At 35.7% G+C, this 22,762-nt stretch overlaps 1 protein-coding gene across 8 annotated transcripts in view; it reads left to right on the top strand.

Moving 5' to 3' along the window:
• Positions 1–22,762, top strand: part of LOC123525858 (uncharacterized) — a 145,948-nt gene that overhangs the window by 81,610 nt on the left and 41,576 nt on the right. For 5 of the 8 annotated variants that reach the window (XM_053538084.1, XM_053538086.1, XM_053538085.1 and 2 more), the window contains 6 exons: positions 1,904–2,030; positions 4,894–4,935; positions 12,657–12,761; positions 13,820–14,039; positions 14,681–14,860; positions 18,455–18,559. In XM_053538084.1, coding sequence (XP_053394059.1) covers positions 1,904–2,030; positions 4,894–4,935; positions 12,657–12,761; positions 13,820–14,039; positions 14,681–14,860; positions 18,455–18,559 — 779 coding nt within the window. The remainder of the gene's footprint in view (positions 1–1,903; positions 2,031–4,893; positions 4,936–12,656; positions 12,762–13,819; positions 14,040–14,680; positions 14,861–18,454; positions 18,560–22,762) is intronic. The other 3 variants (XM_053538088.1, XM_053538087.1, XM_053538089.1) reach the window with 2 other exon arrangements.

Below are 22,762 nucleotides of genomic sequence, written 5' to 3'. Positions count from 1 at the left end.
TTGTTCTTTTTCTGAGTTAGTGTAAACTGAATGACAGAATATGATTTGCAAATTCCTGAACTGTGCTAGCAAATTGAATGTAGCTTGAATACTTGAATCTCAGAAAATATAGAAATTAATCCTTATAATTCCAGTAAAAATACTTTTCAAGTCACTGTTTTGGAATACTTTTGTCAGCCAAAAAATTTAAAAAAAAAAAAAAAAAAAAAAAAAAAAAAAATAAATATATATATATATATATATATATATATATATATATATATATATATATATATATATACAAATTTCTTGCCAAGATCATGACCAGTTAACTACATATCCATTGTGGAACATTCGTAGGAGAAACTGGTATAATCCATCACACACTTCAGTGGTCTGTATTGTCTCTTACCCATCATTACATTGAAGTTGGGTGATATACCCGAGAGTACTAGGAATGCCCAAAATGTTAAGTTTAAATGTGTCAGAAAAAACCTAGTGTCCAAAGTGTGCAAGAGCAATGCCAATATTTATGGGTGCTTGAGAAACGCCAGTGTCTAATTGTGCCAAAGAAAGTCTGATGTCTACATGTGTCAGAAAAAGTCCAATATCTTAAGTGTGCCAGAGAAAGTCCAACCTCTTAAATATCAGCGAAATTTCAGTATGTAAGTATGCCAGAAAAAGTCCAGTTTCTTTAAGGGTTTTAGAAAGACAAGTGTGTGAGTATGTCAAGGAAAGTCCAGTGTAGAATTGTATCAGAGAATGTCCAATGCCTCTAAGTGCAGAGAAAGCCCTGGAGGATTGAATATTTTCTGTTCTTAAGTCTTGAGTTTCAGACTGAACACTGATGAATATGGGCCCATTGTGTAAGTGTGCTTTCCAGTTATAAAAGTGCTAAAAGAAGTCCAGAGTCTAAGTGTGACAGGGAAAGGGAAAATCCAGTGTTCAGATGTTTCAGAAAAATTCCTGTGCCTGAGGGTCAGAGAAAGTCCATTGTCTAGATATGTGCTAGAGGGAATCCAGTGCTGTATGTGTTCCAGAGAAAGTCAGCATCTAAAAGTGTTGAAGTCTGGTGTCTTACTGTGCCATAGATAAGTTTGATAAGTTTATTTCAAATATTCCATTAGGCCAAAAGGCCCATGAGGATTACAATCAATATACATGTAATGGCGAGACAAATAATACATTGATATACAAAACATTTAAACGGAGAAGGTTGTATGGTACTAAATCACTATACATACAATTACGTATTACATTGTCTAGTGAAGATTTACTGAATTACAGAAACGGCATAATAGCTTAACTAGCAACTGGTGTTACGTAGCACACCATGTTTACATGATACTATTGTCAAATGCTTATTCAACTAATTTAAATAATTATCACAGTGCGTATGTCAAAAACGACAACGTTTAAGACAATTTTATCTTGAATCCATATAACAAACACTGATCTTGTCGAAACGAAACACAAGAACGTAGAAAGTCCAGTGTCTTAAGTGTTAGAGACAGTCCATTGACATGGTGTATTAAAGAAAGTCCTGTTTGTAAGTATGTTAGATAAAGTCCTGTATCTAAGTGTGCCAGAGAAAGTCCAGCATCTAAAAGTATCAGAGAAAGTCCAGTATGTAAGTCTGTCAGATAAAGGCCAGTGAAAGAAAATACTGATAGAAAAAAGTTATGTAAAGTGTTTGAAAGTGAAAAAAGTAATATTGCTATTGCTATGCATCCATTACAATCCTGGTCTATATTGCTCACTGAGGATAGCTTTTACATTTTTTGATTGCTAACGATATAGTAGGAAATAAATTCTGTGAGGTAGCATTACACATTTGATATATTTGTTTTACTGTAAGTGCTGATTGTGTCACAGAGAATAGTTTCCATTATACATATATGATTTTACATGTTGTGTATTTTAGTTGCTAATGGTGCCATGGAGAGTAAACTACGTGAAAGTGAAGATCATTACACATATGTGAACATGGATCAGTTTGACTTTGATCTAGAACTGAACTTTTGGAAACCCCGAGGATCTATAGGGGACAAGTAAGTTGCAGTGTGATTCCTGCTTTATATAGGATTTTTGCTGATTGTAATATTTCCCCTGCCAATGTTTTTTTCTGTATAATCTTTTCATTTATAAGATTTGGAAAATTGACATGAGTATTTAGAATGTGGTTTTGCTTGATAATATATTCAGAATTTTATCATTTTTATACCTATGCTTTAAACTCTTTAGTGTATTTCCTCCAGTTTGAAAAGCATAGTTTATTTTTTGTATCGTCAGGAATTATAACTGTTCCATTGTATACCTTTATTATAAAGCACTTGGAAAAAAGTTACCACAGAGCACTGTGTATAGCTCACCAGAGCACAGTGTGCTCAAGGTTAGCTATTGTGATCACTCACCGTCCACTTCCTTTGTCTGTCCGCATCTACATTTTCTTCAGAAGTTATACCCTCTTAAACCATCAGACAGAGTTGATGAAACTTGAAATTAATGGTTTAGTTGGTCCTCTTCTAATTTTGTTTAAAAAAGTCCATAAATGCTGGTTGTTATGGCAACTGAAAGGAAAAACTTTTAAAATATTCTTGTCTGAAACCATTGACTAGATTTCGGAATAACTTAATAGAAATGTTTCTTAGGTGACCATGCATTCAGCTGCCCCGATTTTGAAATGATTTTTCAGATATTTTCCTTGTATGACCGTCAGCCAAGTTTTTCAGATTCTGATTTATTAAAAAAAAACAAAAAAACATTGACCCCCCCAGAGGTCATGACCACATTTGTTTCACGTATATTTATAGTGGGAACTTAAAAAAATCTTGTCAGAAACCATTGGCCAGAATTCAAAATACATGTAGAAATATTCTTTGGTTGTTCAAATTATTCTAATTTGTCAAAAAATATTGATATACTAGAGGGCATGGTCACTTTTCCCTGTGTGTATTGGGAACTTTAAAAAATCTTGTCTTTTGGCTAGATTTGAAAAAAAAACAACAGAAATGTTCCTTTGGTGTCACTTTTCTAATATTGTTTGAACTAATTGTATTTGTCGCAAAGCTGGCCTAATTATGTCTCCCACCACACAGTGGTGTGGGAGACATATTGATTTACTCCTGTCTATGTGTCTGTCTGTATGTCTGTCTGTCAGAAATCTTGTCCGCACTCTAAGTCGAACATTTCTCATCTGATCTTCACCAGACTTGAACAAAATGTGTTTGCCAATAAGTCCTCGGCCAAGTTCGATAACTAGCCAAATTGGCCCAGGCACTTCGGAATTATGGCCCTTGAAACTTGTTTTTTTTTTATAATCAAAGCACTCAAAGTCTGATAAGGCAGTTGAGGTCTTGGTGCATGGTTGACTCATATACTACTATTCAGATGATTAGGCAGTTGTTGGAGACATGCACTTTTCTCAAAAGCAGCTCTAGTTTTTAAATTAATTAAAACAAATGTTTCTTGGGTGACTGTTCAAACATTGTTAAAATTATTCTGATTCTTAAAAAAAAATGTGGCTGCCAAAGTTAAAAATAGAAAAAACTTCAAAAAATATCTCCTTAACTACTGACTGGATTTTGAAATAATTTTATAAATATTCTGTTGTCATACAAAGATTGTTTGAAGTTTTCTGGTTATTCAAAATCATAGCCACTTGAGGGCAATGTCACTTTTCCCTAAATTTAGTGGAAACAAAAAAAAAAGCAATTTCTGACAAGAAGATTTTCGAAATAACTTCACACAAATGTGTGTTAGGTGACCCTCAGCCGCTGCCAAAATATTTTAGATTAATCTGAATTGCCAAAATAATATGGCTGCTAGGACATAGTCACTTATTCCTATATATATAGTGGAAACTTTATAAGAAAATTGTCAGACACTGCTTTCCAAATTTTAAAATAATTTCAAACAAATTGTGCCAAGAGTGTTCAAGTTATTCCAATTGTTCTGATTTGTAAGAAAACATGGCTGCCTGAGCAAGAAATAGACAAATCTTTAAATGCCATCACTTCCTAAAGACTGGTCTGATTTTGAAAAAAAAATCATGGATGTGTTCCTTGGGTGAGTACCATGACCCTGTGCTAAAACTGTTGAAGTTGACTTGATTTTTCAGAAAAGCATGTATAGTGGGAATGGGGCTAGTTTTTCCTGTAAGTCTCTAGAAAAGTTTGAAATCTTCTCTTCTGAATCTGCAGGCCAGTTTTCAAATTAATTTTGGTTGAATACTGAAGCTGTTACCTAGTTCAGCTTTGAAACTCTGGTGAGCAATCTAGGGCCACCATGGTTTTCTTGTAATGTTGTTGTTTTATGTCTTTCCAGATATAAATCTATGATCAATGTGTATTATGTTGTTGCAAAATTACAGTGACTGTGTGTAAAATAAGCAGAGAACACAATGGTTTCATACTGAGACATAATATTTATATATTTCTAGAATGCTTAAGATATTGAGGAGGAGATAGGGAGGATAGGTCTTGTTAATTAGTATTAAACAAAAATAAAAAAGAAAAAAAAAAAATGGAAAATGTTCGTTACAACAGAAGACATCTAAAATTTTCATTTACAAAGAAAAGAAAAAAATTACTCAGATGTTTCTACTTGATTGCAGGCAGGAGGTACGAGAGCTAGGAACAGAAAATGTTCTCCTAAGATGAGGGACTTAGGCCCATTTGGGGCTCTTGTATTTTAAAACACGATGGATTAAATTTGCAGTTACAACTTATTCAAAAATAAATGTAGGATTTTTCTGGTACTATGTGGGAACCATGTAGTGGATAAAGCATTGTCAGGGTGTGTGTCACTGTAGAGATAAGTAGTTGATAAATAGACATACTCCAAGCTCCTCCTCAAGTTTTACTGCCAGTGGGCTGTTACAGTGTATAGTATAAGAGCTTTCAATGTTTACAGCATGCTTCAGGAATTTCTAGCATACAGTAATGTTGCTTCAAGGTAAACAACTCCTAAAACTAACCTCACATTTTACTGTAGTTATCTCCCTTCCATTTACTTATTCTTAAATTTTCTTCATCCAATGCTACCCTTATTCATTTTTCAGTCAAATTAATCCTTGTCATTAATTAATCAATAACAACACCACATCTTACTAAATAGAGTAAAAGAGAAAATGGTGTTAAAAGTGACTTTAGCTTTACGAAAAGTCAAGGAGGTATTGTATTTTGGACATAGGCTTTGGTTAAGATATTTGTTTAGGTCTTAATTAATCCCCTGCCACGAGTGATGGGGGGTTATAGGAATGGTCTCCGTCCGTCTGTCCGTCCGTCCATAACTATTCATGTCCGCTCTGTATCTCCTAAACCCCTTGTAGGATTTTCTTGAAACTTGGATCAAATGATCACCTCATCAAGATGATGTGCAGAACCCATGAGTCAGCCATGTCAGCTCAAGGTCAAGGTCACAACTCAAGGTCAAAGGTTTGAGCTTTCCATTTTGTGTCCGCTGTGTATCTCCTAAACCCCTTGAAGGATTTTGATAGGACTTGGCTGTAATATTCCCCTTATCAAGACAATGTGCATAATTCAAAATTTACTCTTGCCAGCTTAAGGTCAAGGTCACAACTTGATTGTTTAATGGTTCCACCCAATACCATAAACCCTTTCACTATCCATAACAGGCGGGGGGATATAGCTGTCTTTCAGACTGCCTTGTTTATCCCCCCGCCAAAGGCGAAGGGGATATTAGAAATGCTCTCCGTCCGTCCGTCCGTCCGCAACGATCTTTGTCCGTAGCATAACTCCAAAAGTACTGGAGGGATTTTCTTCAAACTTCATACACTGATAGAACACATTGGGGGGAAGTGCATTGTGCAAGAACAATAACTCTACCTTGCTTATTTTTTGAGTTATTCCCCTTTATCATATTTTCTTAAAAAATTTTGTCTGGAGCATAACTCCAAAAGTACTGGAGGGATTTTCTTCAAACTTCATACACTGATAGAACACATTAGGAGGAAGTGCAGTGTACAAGAACAATAACTCTACCTTGGCTATTTTTTGAGTTATTCCCCTTTATCATATTTTCTTAAAAAATTTTGTCCGGAACATAACTCCAAAAGTACTGGAGGGATTTTCTTCAAACTTCATACACTGATAGAACACATTGGGAGGAAGTGCAGTGTGCAAGAACAATAACTCTACCTTGCCTATTTTTTGAGTCATTCCCCTTTATCATATTTTCTTAAAACATTTTGTCCGGAGCATAACCCCAAAAGTACTGGAGGGATTTTCTTCAGACTTCATACACTGATAGAACACATTGGGAGGAAGTGCAGTGTGCAAGAACAATAACTCTACCTTGCCTATTTTTTGAGTTATTCCCCTTTATCATATTTTCTTAAATAAATTTGTCCGGAGCATATCTTCTTCATGCATGGAGAGATTTTGATATATCTTTGCACAAATGTTTACCACCTCAAGGCAGAGTGTCATGCGCAAGATCCAGTTCCCTAGGTCTAAGGTCAAGGTCACACTTAGAGGTCAAAGGATACAAGAATGAAAACCTTGTCCGGAGCCTTTCTTCATGCATAGAGGGATTTTGATATAACTTGGCACAAATGTTCACCACCACGAGACGGAGTGTCATGCGCAAGATCCAGGTCAAAGGTCAAGGTCACACTTAGAGGCTAAAGGTCAGATACAAGAATGACTTTATCCGAAGCATTTCTTTTTCATGCATGGAGGGATTTTGATGTAACTTGGCACAATTATACACCATCATGAGACGAAGTGTCATGCGCAGTTCCCTTCTTTAGAATTACTTCCCTTTGTTTATTTTAAATAGCTTTTATTGTAACTTTTTCATTATTAGTCGTAGGGAAAACCCGAGACCACTTTTCTCTAGTACAACATGCATGCTATATCCAATTTTGAGGTGTATTTTGACCAATCTCTACCTGATAAAGATTTTTGTGTGGACTTGCAATTTTTTTTTTTTTTTTTTTATCCCCCCGCCAAAGGCGAAGGGGATATTAGAAATGCTCTCCGTGCGTGTGTGCGTCCGTCCGTCCGCAACGATCTTTGTCCGGAGCATAACTCCAGAAGTACTGGAGGGATTCCTTCAAACTTCATACACTGATAGAACACATTGCAAGGATGTGCAATGTGCAAGAACAATAACTCTACCTTGCTTATTTTTTGAGTTATTCCCCTTTATCATATTTTCTTAAAAAAATTTGTCCGCAGCATATCTTCTTCATGCATGGAGGGATTTTGATATATCTTGGCATAAATGTTCACCACCACGAGGCGCAGTGTCATGTGCAAGAACTAGGTCTAAGGTCAAGGTCACACTTAGAGGTCAAGGGATACAAGAATGAAAACCTTGTCCGGAGCATTTCTTCATCATGCATAGAGGGATTTTGATATAACTTGGCACAAATGTTCACCACCACGAGACGGAGTGTCATGCGCAAGATCCAGGTCCCTAGGTCTAAGGTCAAGGTCACACTTAGAGGCCAAAGGTCAGATACAAGAATGACTTTGTCCGAAGCATTTCTTTTTCATGCATGGAGGGATTTTGATGTAACTTGGCACAATTATACACCATCATGAGACAGAGTGTCATGCGCAGTTCCCTTTTTTAGAATTACTTCCCTTTGTTGTTACTTTAGATAGCTTTTATTGTAACTTTTTCATTACCAGTCGTAGGGAAAAATCGAGACCACTTTTCTGTAGTACAACATGCACGCTACATCCAATTTTGAGGTGTATTTTGACCAATCTCTACCTGGTAAAGATTTTTGTGTGGACTTACAATTTTTTTTTTTTTTTTTTTTTTTTTAAATTAACTTCCCTTAGTTGTTACTATAAATAACTTACATTGTAACATTTTTATAATTGACCATAGGTAAAAAACAAGACCACTTTTCTGTGGTACAACATCCATTGCAAAACGCCCAATTTGAGGAATTGCTTGACACATTTTACTTCTGGCCTCTGTTCCTTTGCTTCACTTCCATTTTTTCAAAGCAGCTAGATAAAGAAATTTGCTGTGACAGCTTATTTATTTGCACTGTTCCGTTACTCCATTCCTCTTTTACAGTACCAATAAAAAACACATACACTTCATGAAAATTAATAAATTTAGCAGTACCCTCACCACTGACTTTTCTTTCTTCCACATCTTTAACCCCATGGACACACAAGTCTCAAAGCTTCCAAATTACTTTCAGACACTAACTTGCCAGGAACTTTAGCCTCTATAAAGCCCGGGGGATTAGCCATTGAATTGGCCTTGTCTCACTCACAAGACAGAGCTTTTGACGCGTGTCGTCTCCTCCATGCGGCCGCGCCAAAACTTTGCTTGTGACCATCTAAGGTCACATTTTCATGGATCTTAAGAGTGCAATGTCAACTTATGATATTAGTCATAACTGGTCACGGCCTTCAAACTAGTCGTAGTCTAAAAATAAAAACCTGTGACCTTCTAGAGCTATATTTCACAATCTTCAGAAATGCGAATTCCCTTAGATACTAGTCAACTTTGAAACGGTATGCCTCAAAAACTAGGTCGTAGTCTAAAAATAGAAAACCTTGTGCCTCTAGAGCTTATTCACAATCTTCAATTACGAACTCACTTGATAATCTAGGTTAGTGAAACTGGGTCCGCCAACAGGTCAAGTCAAAATGAAACCTTGTACCTCTCTAGGCCATTTTTATTTTAGATGTTACTTTCCAATTTTAGTGTATTTTAAGGTATCTCTACTGGTAAGGAGCTATTTTGTGGACTTAGAAAAACAAAAATGACTTACAATGATTACTAACAACCACATAAATTAAATTTCCATTTGCAAATACAGCCGTAGAGTAAAGAATTTGCTGTGACAGACATGTATTGTGACATTCTGGCACTCTTGTTCCTGTTGCTTTCCATTCCTTCTTTTCAGTGCATATAGAAAAACTCTAGCTATACTGTCATGAAATTAATAAAATTTAGCAGTAAACCACGCTCACCACAAGACTTATTCTTTCTTCCACATTTTAAAACCCTGTGCGGACCACAACTATTAATGGTTCTTCAAAGTTTCCAAAATTATACTTTTCAGACACTAATTGCAGGAACTTAGGCTTCAGTTATAATATGCCGTGGGAGGATTACCTGTGTTAATATGGCCTTATTTTAGCTCACCTGTCACAAATGTGACAAGGTGACTTTTGTGATCGTAGTCAGTTCACGTCGTCCGTCCAACTGCGTCATGCGTCGTAAATATGCTTGTGACCACTCTAGAGGTCCATTTTTCATGGGATCTTTATGAAAGTTGGTCGAATGTTCACTTGATGATATCTAGGTCAAGTTTGAAACTGGGTCACGTGCCTTCAAAAACTAGGTCAGTAGGTCTAAAAATAGAAAAACTTTGTGACCTCTCTAGAGGCCGTATATTTCACAAGATCTTCATGAAAATTGGTCAGAATGTTCACCTTGATGATATCTAGGTCAGCTTTGAAACTGGGTCACGTGCCGTCAAAAACTAGGTCAGTAGGTCTAAAAATAGAGAAACCTTGTGACCTCTCTAGAGGCCATATATTTCACAAGATCTTCATGAAAATTGGTCGGAACGTTCAGCTTGATGATATCTAGGTCAAGTTTGAAACTGGGTCACGTGCCATCAAAAACTAGGTCACTAGGTCAAATAATAGAAAAACCTTGTGACCTCTCTAAAGGCCATATTTTTCATGGGATCTGTATGAAAGCTAGTCTGAATGTTCATCTTGATGATATCTAGGTCAAGTTCGAAACTGGGTCACGTGCGGTCAAAAACTAGGTCAGTAGGTCAAATAATAGAAAAACCTTGTGACCTCTCTAGAGGCCATATTTTTCTTGTGATCTGTATGAAAGTTGGTCTGAATGTTCATCTTGATGATATCTAGATCAAGTTCTAAAGTGGATCACGTGCCATCAAAAACTAGGTCAGTAGGTCAAATAATAGAAAAACCTTGTGACCTCTCTAAAGGCCATTTTCATGGGATCTGTATGAAAATTGGTCTGAATGTTCATCTTGATGATATCTAGGTCATTTTTGAAACAGGGTCATGTGCGGTCAAAAACTAGGTCAATAGGTCTAAAAATAGAAAAACCTTGTGACCTCTCTAGAGGCCATATATTTCATGAGATCTTCATGAAAATTGGTCAGAATGTTCATCTTGATGATATCTAGGTCACGTTCAAAAGTGGGTCACGTGCCTTCAAAAACTAGGTCAGTAGGTCAAATAATAGAAAACCTTGTGAGAAAAAACAACGTCATACTCAAAACTGGGTCATGTGGGAAGAGGTGAGCGATTCAGGACCATCATGGTCCTCTTGTTTTCTTTAAAGCGATTGCTTTGACTCACATTTGTATTGTCAGAGTTATTGTCCTCTTTGTACTAAGAAAATTGACAGTTCTTACAATGTTAAGTCCACAATTCTTCAATGCTTTAAGACTTAGGTCCATGTTTCGGAGAAAAAAATTCAAACATCACCAAATCATAGAAAGAAAGAATTGTTTTACATGAAAATTATACAGCATATAAAGCATTTATATTACTTTACAAAACCATTGTCAGTGTACTCATATATGTATTGAATTCCGGAAAGGGACTGCATGAAGGGGCCACACTTCTGGACAGTTCAATGCCTTTAAAAGCTCACCATTTTTAAAAAGCTGTTACATGTCTTCATTTTGATGCATTTGCAACAATGTCTTAGTGCCTAAACTTTACATAACTAGGTTAAACATCATTTTTGACAATTGTTTACTTTTATTTCTTTACAAATGACATTCATTTTTAAAGGGGGGCAACTCTTTCAGAATATTTTAAGTATCCAATTCTATGAAACAGAACGGTAAAATATGTATAGGACAGGTGGGTTGTGTGTAAAGATCTTGTTCATTTGCTAAAAATATCTCGGGGTTTTTTGTTTTTTTTTTGGTTTATGTCAACTTTTTATGCCCCCCCCCCCCCCCCCCCCCCACCAAAAAAGAAAAAAATTGGGTTTGGGTGGGGACTCATGGCCATCTGTCCTATTTGTGTTGTGAATATCTCAAAAAGTTTTTTGACTCAGAGTCATCAAACTTTACTGAATATTCATTCAGCATGTGAAGTTGTGCATCTGGTATTTTAATTGGAATTTCACATAGTCATGCCAGAGTTCTGGCCCTTGACATAGTCAAAACTTATGCGTAAAAGGGCCTAAAAGTTTATGTTGCATGTATTTCAAAGTGTTCGACATAAAATTATGAAACATTATAGGATGTGAAGTTGTACACAAACACATTTCAGCAAGACCAGAGTTATGGTCCTTGACTTATTTAAAAATACACAAAAACTGCTTAAAGATATTGCATTTACCTTAAAAAATATTTGACCTAAGAGTCATAAAGCCATATATGGTGACAGAAAGAGGGGTTGGGCAGTGAGCAGCTGTGTCCTATGAACACACATCTTGTTTTTACTACTTTAAGAACTGAAGCATTGAAACTTTATACATGTGTTTATCATCACTGGGTTAGACTAGTAAAAAGGCCAAGAACCATAACTCTTATTTTGCATTTTGCCTTATTTCAGACCCCTGTCAGATGAGCATTGGCATCTGCAAGCAGTGCTCTTGCAATTAGTTTTAATGAGTAACCTTGAACTTGGACATGTCATGCTTTTAAGTGTTCTTCTTCAATTCTAATTACATATTTTTCTTTATTTTCTGTATTATTTAACAAAGCTATACTGCATCTTTTCAGACTCTCTCTATAGGAACCTATGTAGAATTACTAAGTATATTTCTTAAACAATTATCACAAATTCACTTAATTATTTACAGAATTCACTTCCTTTTCACAGTCTTGTGTAATGCATGTTTATACTATATATTTAAATAAAAACTTGTTTTACACCAGGATTATCCAGTGATATTTCAGTTATATAATACTATATGTAGAAGAAGAATAATTTATATCCCTCATTGAATTACAATTACAACTGAAATTAAAAGTGTTTTTGAAACAGCAGTTTTTGTTAGTTGTACATGTATATTGATAAAAGGTCTTGCTATCAGATTTAAATTAAAGCTGTTTGACCATGTGCTACAGTTAAAATTTAAACAATGGGTCAAGAAGAAATTTTCTTTAAAAAAAAAACAAACAAAAAATGTGCCAATCTTGCTTATACATGTAACATGCACAATCCAGTTAAAAATTATGATCTCTCCCCCCACCCCCCATTTTTTAAGGAGACTGTTGGTGAGGTTGGTTGTCTTTCTGTCCATCTGCCACAATATGGTGTCTGCATTGTACCATTTTACCCACTTTAGGGATTTTTTGGTTACATGTTACAAATGTTAATCATAATGAGACAACCTCTAGTCCTGTCAGTTCATGGTAAAGGTCACACTGTGAGATCTAAGATCAATTAGGGATCATTTTTATTTGCTCTGTATTTTTTTTTACCCAGTGGAATTTGAATTTGTCTGGCCTTCAACAAACCTTGTTGTGCTAATGTGCCTGGATATTTGCAGATCTATCAATTCACCTTTCCATTTAAGTGAAAATTTGCATGATTTTTTAAAGCAATGTCTAGTGCAGAAGTACAAAGCATGTTAAAACAGAGCCTACCTATCATTTGTTTATTGCATGTATGTATTGTACTTGTTTATAGAGTGTATTGATATGTATATGTTTGCAGCATTCGGAGGCGCTATCCCATAATCCAACCTGTCACTAAGGGGCTGCTGTTTTCATCAGTCCTGCCCCTCATGGAACCTCGACATTTTATATTTAGATGCAAATGGTAACATATGTTCGAGACAGTAGTTGGGTTCACCTGTTTTCTCAAGTATTATTTTTGGTTTCCAGTTATATCTGAATTATCTTATTATCCTATCTTTGTTTTTAGCAGATATTTGGGTTTTCCTTCAGGTATTATAGGATTTTATACTTAATAATATTGTGTTATAATCACTCTGAATGTGTTGTAATTATAGTAATTCATGTGCTTTTGGTGTAAGTCTTGTAAATTTGCATAAATTTTACCCCTGTTTGAATTATCTCCCTTTATTGAATCCATCTATATTTCATGTCCAGTGTTTGTCATTGATAGATTGATTTGACCAAACAAACTCAGATATTACATATCAGTTACCATGTCCATTCAAATGAAGGTGGGTGAGGTGGACCATGAACTTTTTCAAAAGTAGTTTCTTGTTCTATATACTTAAATGGAATCAAATTTATCAAATTTTTCCCAAAAATAATAAGAATAAGTTATTTTCTACCAATGTTTTGATGATTCAAGGCAGGTGGGTTATGAATAAAAGCACCAAAATAAAAGTCGGCATTGATTTAATTTCCTTGTAGAGAAACATTCAACATAAAAATACACCTAGTACTGGTTCCATCACTCTAGTCATCTCGTAGCTATAGCAAAGTAGCCTATTCTGTTTCATAATTATGCTGTTTTTGATTTCTTAAATCTGGTTATAAATTAACAGAATTCTGTTCTTCATTTATAGATAATTGTTATAAGTAATAAAATGTGGACTGATTATCCATACATACTGTAGTTCTTATGATTTTCAGGGCGAAGGATAGAGGGTTTTTGGTGTTATATTGGTGAAACTTTCAGGTTTTGTAGCCGCGTCTAAAGAACATTCACTTCAATATTAGACTGTTATGTCGCTTCCATTTAAATGGAAACCAAGTTGATTCATATATAAATTAGATTAAGTATCTTCTGCTTAATTTTGTTTGTAGTAAAAAATCTTAGTGAATATTTTGTTGCTAGGTTAAGGGCCTTTACATGTTGTGTTTTCTTTGTTTCCTTACCTTGTCACATAAACTTGACTTCAGGTTTACAATACACACTATAGAAGATCTACGCAAGGAACTAAACAGACGTGCCAATCTAGCCGCTGATCAGGTGTTGCGGCCAAATTCACCGGAAGAGACATTACATGGTCACACGAATTATCCCTTGACGACTCCGGGGAGAGATACTTCTACCCCACTGATTTTCTCACCTGGGGGACTGAACCCCATGGCAGACGAATACACCACCAAAAAAACAGCAGTTAGTGTATACATACTTTTGTATGAAGTATTGACTTACTAGTCATTGAAAGTATTTTATGCAGTGCATTTATCATTTATGTAGAATATAGAGGATATTTCTATGTTTCTGTGTAAGATCAAAATATCTTTAACCAAATGAACACCAGATACAATATTTTCACAAGTATCATAGCCACAAATGAAAATGTAAGATATGTTGTTCATGTTCACGAACGATAGACAGTATGATCTTACACTGGAAAAAAATATGTCTTCTTTTTATTTCATGTTTAACTAAATTTCAGCAAATTCATCAGCAACAGTAATTATTACTTTCTCTGTGAAAATACCAGATTTATATCACTAATATTCCACTAATTCCCTGAAAAACAAGGTTATAAACCAAGTTAATATACTAAAACCAAATTATGTTACAGTTTTTATATACTGTTTGGTCCACCAAGTCAATAAAAGTATTTTTCAGGAGTAAGAACTAGGTATAAGTTATACATCATTCTGTAGGACTCCTGTGTTGGTTGTAGGAACTTTTAATATTTTAAAGATATTTTTGATCAGGGAAATGTACATTTTTCTTTATAAAATCTAAATTCATTCCCATACTCATTTTGTTAAAATAATTAACGGACATGTTTCCATTAGTTCCAGCCAGTTGAATTTACCCCTCGTCCCATGACATCTCTACTCAAGGAGAAGCTTGATCTGAAATTAGACCTAACCACAAGACGGATACAGTCTGCAGGTCCTGTAGAGAGATCAAGGTCCTCTCATAGTCCCCACAGTCCAAGAAATACACCCAACAGCAGTCCAGAAAAATCTAAGGTAACTGTTTCCATCAAGCTTTATCAAAATGGTGGAGGTACTGTAAGGGTTGTGGTATAAAAAAAAATGGAATGAGGTGATGTCACACTTCAAGGGCCCAAGTTTGTAAGGCATCACAGATACATGGATTACAGTCACGTTCAAGGATCTGAGTCTTAAAAGCATGACTAACTGATGTGTTAATCACAAAGGGTATGTTGTACTCCATGGAACAGAATTTTTAATGCTCGAGTAAAAGATGTGTCAATCAAGAAGGGTATCGGGGTTCAAGCTATGTCAAACTTTTTGAGCCTTATGCTGATTTAAGAAGAAATGGAGAGATTTCTGGAAAAAGTTGGGATTCTTTTCAGTGAACAGTTACAATTCCACACAAGCTTGTGAATTTGAAGACAGTGACAGATTGATAAAAAGGCTAAAATTTGCTTATTTCTGATAAAAATTACTGATGTGACCATTCATTTTCTTAGTTACATCATATTCAGTGCATTATGGTTTTGATCTAAAGCTATGTTTGCAAAATCTGGCTGTATCACCTTTGAGTAAAAATGAAAAGTAAATTTTGGAAATTAGAAGTGTATATACATTCATATAGAATGAGTAACAAAAATCAGTCTGCAATTGGTTAGTATTACATTAGAATTTTTAAAATGCTTATTTGTCTTTCCTGAAGCTTTCCAAAAGTGTGGAGGCAAAATATTTCTGTAGCATTGTCAGATTAATCAACAATTTGTTTACAAAGCTTACTTTTTACATTCACACATCAGGAAAAACTTAAAGCTCTATGTAAGAAACTTAACCTAGTCTACCATGCCTTGGATGTATTAGATAGTTTGATTCATTTTTACAGTTTTGACATAAATCTCTAATAAATGGAAGTAGACTTAGATTATGCCATCAGAATGCAAGAGGTATTTGTTCAGATTATATTAACACACTTGCAAATTGTCAACAGTTATCAGTATGGATAAACTATTATGGGAACCTTGGATTTCCTTTTTAGCTCGACTATTCATAGAATAGTAGAGCTGTTGGACTCGCCCATGCGTCGTCGTCTGCGTCCGCGCCCGCGTCCCGATTTGGTTAAGGTTTTGTATGTAAGCTGGTATCTCAGTAACCACTTGTGGGAATGGATTGAAACTTCACACACTTATTCACTGTGATAAACTGACTTACATTGCACAGGTTCCATAACTCTATTTTGCTTTTTTACAAAATTATGCTCCTTTTTCGACTTAGAAATTTTTGGTTAAGGTTTTGTATGTAAGCTGGTACACTGGGACCCCGTTATAACGCTATCATCGGGGTCCAAGGTTCGAGACCCGCGGATCTAGCGGGGTTAAATTTATAACGCGGGTTGATCGTATCAGCGGTAAATGCAATACCCCACCCACCGGTAATGTATTTTGGACGCTGTTTTATGTTAATAAGAAATAAGAATCGTATAAACGGGACATTTATTTACCTTAAATGCTACTGAAAAATACATTAAAAGAATTATAACGCTATGTCATCTTCTCATTTTGTCGTGATTCTAAAAGAAAGTTAGAATTGTTTATCCCGGAAGTAAACATGTATAACGCTGTGTGAGGACTGCGCGGTCATGAGAATTACATACGCAATGCAATTGCACTTGGGGTTTATGTAACTAAAAGAGAATAAACCATGGACAGTCTTAAAAAATTTAATTTTGAATACATGAAGAAAATCGATAAATAAGATAGAAAATTGTTAAATCGCCGTCGTATATATACGATATTAAAAAGGGAGAACATTCTCAATATGGCTTTCAAAGTGTCGAATCTTCGCAAATTCCGATGAACTGAGAATGGTGAACGGCTGCATTTTATTACAAAACTGGGCATGTTGTTCGATTTTTTATTCACTCAAGTGTTCATGTCATCCGCTTAATTGGTGCAAACTTAATCGGTTTGATAGTTGACTGACCAATTTTACACGCTTGTTATGCAAACAATCTATTTTTGACACGGTACTGATTGCCTAATTGTCACATGTCTTCATGTATTCAAACTTTTAACAAAGCCGATACGCAAACAAGTAAGCCAGCAAACAATTATTGATTTTTGACACAGTTGTCATGGCAAAGGTGTAAAAGTACAATGTACAGGTACATGTAGTTTTAACGCTGGTTATGATCAAAAACATCCGCGGACTCGGAATTTTCTGGGGTAAAAAAAAAAAAAAATTTTTTTTTTTTTAACCCAAGAAAATTCCGGAGCCAAGAACCTACCGCGTTATAACGAATACCGCGGTATATCGAGTAGCGTTATAACGGGTTTCGAGTGTATCTCAGTAACCACTTGTGGGAATGGATTGAAACTTCACACACTTATTCACTGTGATAAACTGACCTACATTGCACAGGTTCCATAACCCTATTTTGCTTTTTTACAAAATTATACCCCTTTTTCTACTTAGAAATTTTTGGTTAAGGTTTTGTATGTAAGCTGGTATCTCAGTAGTTACTTATAGGAATGGATTGAAACTTCACATACTTGTTCACTGTCATGATCTGACATTCACTAAGCAAGTTCCATAACTCTACTCTCTTTTTTCTTCTTCAAAATTATGCCCCTTTTTCGACTTAGCAGTTTTTGGTTAAATTTTGTATGTAATCTGATATCTCAGTATCCACTAATTGGAATGGATTGAAACTTCACATACTTGTTCACTGTCATGATCTGACATGCACTAAGCAAGTTCCATAACTCTACTCTTTTTTTTTCTTCAAAATTATGCCCCTTTTTCAACTTAGCAGTTTTTGGTTAAATTTTTGTATGTAATCTGATATCTCAGTATCCACTAATTGGAATGGATTGAAACTTCACACACTTGTTCACTGTCATGATCTTACATGCACTGTGAAGGTCCTATAACTCTACTTTGCATTTTTACAAAATTATGCCCCTTTTTCGACTTAGCAGTTTTTGGTTAAGTTTTTGTATGTAAGCTGGTATCTCAGTATCCACAAATTGGAAAGGATTGAAACTTCACACTCTTGTTCACTGTCATGATATGACATGCAGTACAGAGGTTCAATACCTCTACTTTGCATTTTACAAAATTATGCCCCTTTTTCAACTTTTGTATTCTTTCAATTGACAAGGCTGTTGAATAGTCGAGCATTGCTGTCCTCCGACAGCTCTTGTTATATTAAATTTGAGCAAAGTTCAGAGATCAAAAGCAACTGTTTCAATCAAGTTTCCCCCTAGGTTGAGCCCTAGGTATGTGATACAGCAAGAATAAGACTGTAAAGCATGGATAGTAGCTGTGTTGATTACAAATGTTATATCACATAGTACATAAGGCTTGTTGGATAAGGAAGGTTTGAGTTACATGTAAGGCTTGTGAATTATGGATGACAAAGGATTTGTTGAAGTTAAGAATAAGAGCCTGTAAAGCATTGGTGATAAATGTAAGGATGACAAAGGTAATGTCATATTGCCAAGATCAAGAGTCTGTTAACGTAAGTATAAATAACAGATAGGTGTCATATCTAAGATTTGATATTGTCTATGTTTTAGAAAGTATAAAGATATGTTTTCAAGATTGTAACATTTAGGTTAATTTTGACAGGATGTAGATCATGATGTCCATGGGGAAGAGTCAGCTGACTGTTTACATTGTGCACTCGCAGCATCTATGGCACAGGAACCAGGCAGTGAAGAAGCTAAAACCCAGGTCAGTACAAATGGTATTCTCTTCTTTCTCTCAGAGCCCTTAGACAACTTGTAAGCCCCTTGATATACACATTGAACTAATTATTGTATAAAAATAAGTCTTTGACAAAAAGTTGTATAAATAGCTTTTTTCAATTCATCCCTACATTTAAATTAACATAAAGCAACTAACTACTTTTTACATTGATGTGATATGATGCATACACAAGGTGTTAGCTGAAAAGTGGTACTCAAGACATGTGTGTGTGGAATTCCTATGTCCGACTTGTCTGACTCTGGACTTTTTGCCAACGGACAAATGTATTTGTTCATTGAATATTTGTCTGCGGACAAGAAAACATTTTCAAGTACAAAGTGATGTAAATAATTTAACTTATGAAACCCATTTTTACCCGCCGAGGGCCTCTCGATTGCTGTAGTTTTTTAAAAAAAACATACTCTTGCATCTAAATTTAGCATCACTTTCCGCATTCTCATTTGCTCTTGTTCTCAGTCTCGCATGATTTTTCTCACGGTAACTCAGCGAATAGAAACTGGAAAGGTAAATAGTTTTGACAAAATTTTGGACAAATTTGTTATAAAAATTCCAAAGGCTGACAGAATTGAGCCAAAGGGAAAATGGGGAGTCAATAGTCAGGCAGAAACAAAAATTAACAGAACCAATAGATCGTGAGAATGATTCAAAACCAGTAAGAAAGTTTCAAGAGTATTGATTTTCTGAATTCACATGGCTTTGTACATACATGTACTGTGTTTTGGGCATTGTATTCTATTCTATCTGTTGAATGTCCCCCAGCACCGTCTTCAGCCTTGTATACAAGCAAAAGTGTTAACAATTAATTTTTTGTCACAGTTACTGTAATACACTAAATTATGTTATTTTTAACAAAATCTGTAAAAAGTCTCACTTATCTGTGGTCAAGTGAAAAATGTCAGGATTTCCACACCCTTTGCAAGAAATATGATATTGTAGTCAGACTGTTAAATCTCACCCAAAGGCATATCTGACAGTAACATTTAGCTCACCAAAGCACATTAGCACATCATCCCCGTCAGGCATCAGTTGCCTTGCATTCTATGTCATTAACAGTTTTACTGCAAGCATTCTGAAAGTGGTACTATGAACGTTTGCCTCAATAAAATCTCAGACTTGGTCATCTTGATTGACTTATATATTTGTGTTTTTAGCATTTTTAGTGAAAATTCTAACAAAAGTAATTTTTGTGTTCAAACTCTTGTTTACTATGGAACAGAAGCAGTTTTTTAGCTCACCTGTCACGAAGTGACAAGGTGAGCTTTTGTGATCGCGCAGCGTCCGTCGTCCGTGCGTGTGTAAACTTTTCCTTGTGACATCTCTAGAGGTCACATTTTTCATGGGATCTTTATGAAAGTTGGTCAGAATGTTCATCTTGATGATATCTAGGTCAAGTTCGAAACTGGGTCACGTGCCTTCAAAAACTAGGTCAGTAGGTCTAAAAATAGAAAAACCTTGTGACCTCTCTAGAGGCCATATATTTCACAAGATCTTCATGAAAATTGATCAGAATGTTCACCTTGATGATATCTAGGTCAAGTTTGAAACTGGGCCACGTGCCATCAAAACTAGGTCAGTAGGTCTAAAAATAGAAAAACCTTGTGACCTCTCTAGAGGCCATATATTTCACAAGATCTTCATGAAAATTTGTCTGAATGTTCACCTTGATGATATCTAGGTTAAGTTCGAAACTGGGTCACGTGCCGTCAAAAACTAGGTCAGTAGGTCTAAAAATAGAAAAACCTTGTGACCTCTCTAGAGGCCATATATTTAACAAGATCTTCATGAAAATTGGTCAGAGTGTTCACCTTGATGATATTTAGGTCAAGTTTGAAACTTGGTCACATGCCATCAAAAACTAGGTCAGTAGGTCAAATAATAGAAAAACCTTGTGACCTCTCTAGAGGCCATATTTTTCATGGGATCTATATGAAAGTTGGTCTGAATGTTCATCTTGATGATATCTAGATCAAGTTTGAAACTGGGTCACGTGCGGTCAAAAACTAGGTCAGTAGGTCTAAAAATAGAAAAACCTTGTGACCTCTCTAGAGGCCATATATTTCATGAGATCTTCATGAAAATTGGTCAGAACGTTCACCTTGATGATATCTAGGTCAGGTTTGAAAGTGGGTCACGTGCCATCAAAATCTAGGTCAGTAGGTCTAAAAATAGAAAAACCTTGTGACCTCTCTAGAGGCCATACTTGTGTATGGATCTCCATAAAAATTGGTCAGAGCGTTCACCTTGATGATATCTAGGTCAAGTTTGAAACTGGGTCACATGGCTTAAAAAACTAGGTCAGTAGATCAAATAATAAAAAAACCTTGTGACCTCTCAAGAGGCCATACTTTTCATGGGATCTGTATGAAAGTTGGTCTGAATGTTCACCTTGATGATATCTAGGTCAAGTTTGAAACTGGGTCAACTGCGGTCAAAAACTAGGTCAGTAGGTCTAGAATTATTAAAATCTTTTGACCTCTCTAGAGGCCATTTTTTTTCAATGGATCTTCATGAAAATTGATCTGAATGTTCACCTTGATGATATCTAGGTCAGTTTGAAACTGGGTCACGTGCGGTCAAAAACTAGGCCAGTAGATCAAATAATAAAAAAACCTTGTGATCTCTCTAGAGGCCATATTTTTCATTAGATCTTCATGAAAATTAGTGAGAATGTTCACCTTGATGATATTTAGGTCAAGTTCAAATCAGGGTCACATACCTTCGAAAACTAGTTCAATAGGTCAAATAATAGAAAAACCTTTTGACCTCTCTAGAGACCATATTTTTCAATGGATCTTCATGAAAATTGGTCAGAATTTTTATCTTGATAATATCTAAGTCAAGTTCAAAACTGGGTCACATGATCTCAAAAACTAGGTCACTATGTCAAATAATAGAAAAAACGATGTCATACTCAAAACTGGGTCATGTGGGAAGAGGTGAGCGATTCAGGACCATCATGGTCCTCTTGTTACCAAATTATTACAGTATCTCCTAAAAGCTATTCCATTCTTCAGGCATGCGAGGCAAATAGGCAAAAGGTTGTTTTTCCTTTTTAGCTCACCAGAGCCAAAGGCTCAGGGTGAGCTATTAGGATCACTCACCGTCCGGCATCCACCGTCCGTCCGTAAAGTTTTACTTTAAACAACATCTCCTCATAAACCGCTAGGCCAATTTCATCCAAACTTCACAGGAATGTTCCTTGGGTGAAGCTCTACAAAAATTGTTCAAAGAATTGAATTCCATGCAGAACTCTGGTTGACATGGCAACCGAAAGGAAAAACTTTAAAAATCTTCTTCTCAAAAACCAGAAGCCTAGAGCTTAGATATTTGGTGTGAAGCATTGCCTAGTGGACCTCTACCAAATTTGTTCAAATCATGACACCGCCCAAGGTGTCACTTGATTTTACATAGGAAAATCTTTAAAAATCTTCTTCTCAAAAACCAGAAACCCTAGAGCTTAGATATTTGACATGTAGCATTGCCTAGTGGACCTCTACTAAAGTTGTTCAAATCATGACCCCGGGGTCAGAATTGACCCGGCTCCAGGGGTCACTTGATTTTACATAGATTTGTATAGGAAAATCTTCAAAATTTTGTAAAAAATAAACCAGAAGGCCTAGAGCTTAGATGTTTGACCTGTAGCATTGCCTAGTGGATCTCTACAAAATTTGTTCAAACCTGACCCCCGGGGTCAAAATTTACCCTGTCCCAGGGGTCACTTGATTTTACACAGGAAAATCTTCAAAAGATTTCTATACAAAACTTATTCAAATCATGACTCCCGGGGTCAAATTGACCCCGCCCCATGGGGTTACTTGATTGTACATAAAAAATCTTCAGAATTTTCTAAAAATAAACCAGAAGGCCTAGAGCTCTACAAAATTTGTTCAAATCATGACTCCCGGGGTCAAAATTGACCCCGCCCCAGGGGTCACTTGATTTTACATAGGAAAATCTACAAAAAGTTTCTAAAAATAAACCAGAAGGCCTAGAGCTTAGATATTTGACATGTAGCATTGCCTAGTGGACCTCTACAAAATTTGTTCAAATCATGGCCCCTGAGGTCAAAATTGACCCCGCCCCAGGGGTCACTTGATTTTACATAGGAAAATCTTCAAAATATTTTTAAAAATAAACCAGAAGGCCTAGATCTTAGATATTTGACAT

The sequence above is a fragment of the Mercenaria mercenaria genome, chromosome 3, assembly GCF_021730395.1.
Source record: "Mercenaria mercenaria strain notata chromosome 3, MADL_Memer_1, whole genome shotgun sequence".
Taxonomy (NCBI): domain Eukaryota; kingdom Metazoa; phylum Mollusca; class Bivalvia; order Venerida; family Veneridae; genus Mercenaria; species Mercenaria mercenaria.
Note: the sequence above shows the minus strand (reverse complement) of the source record. Positions and strands in the feature narration are given on the sequence as shown.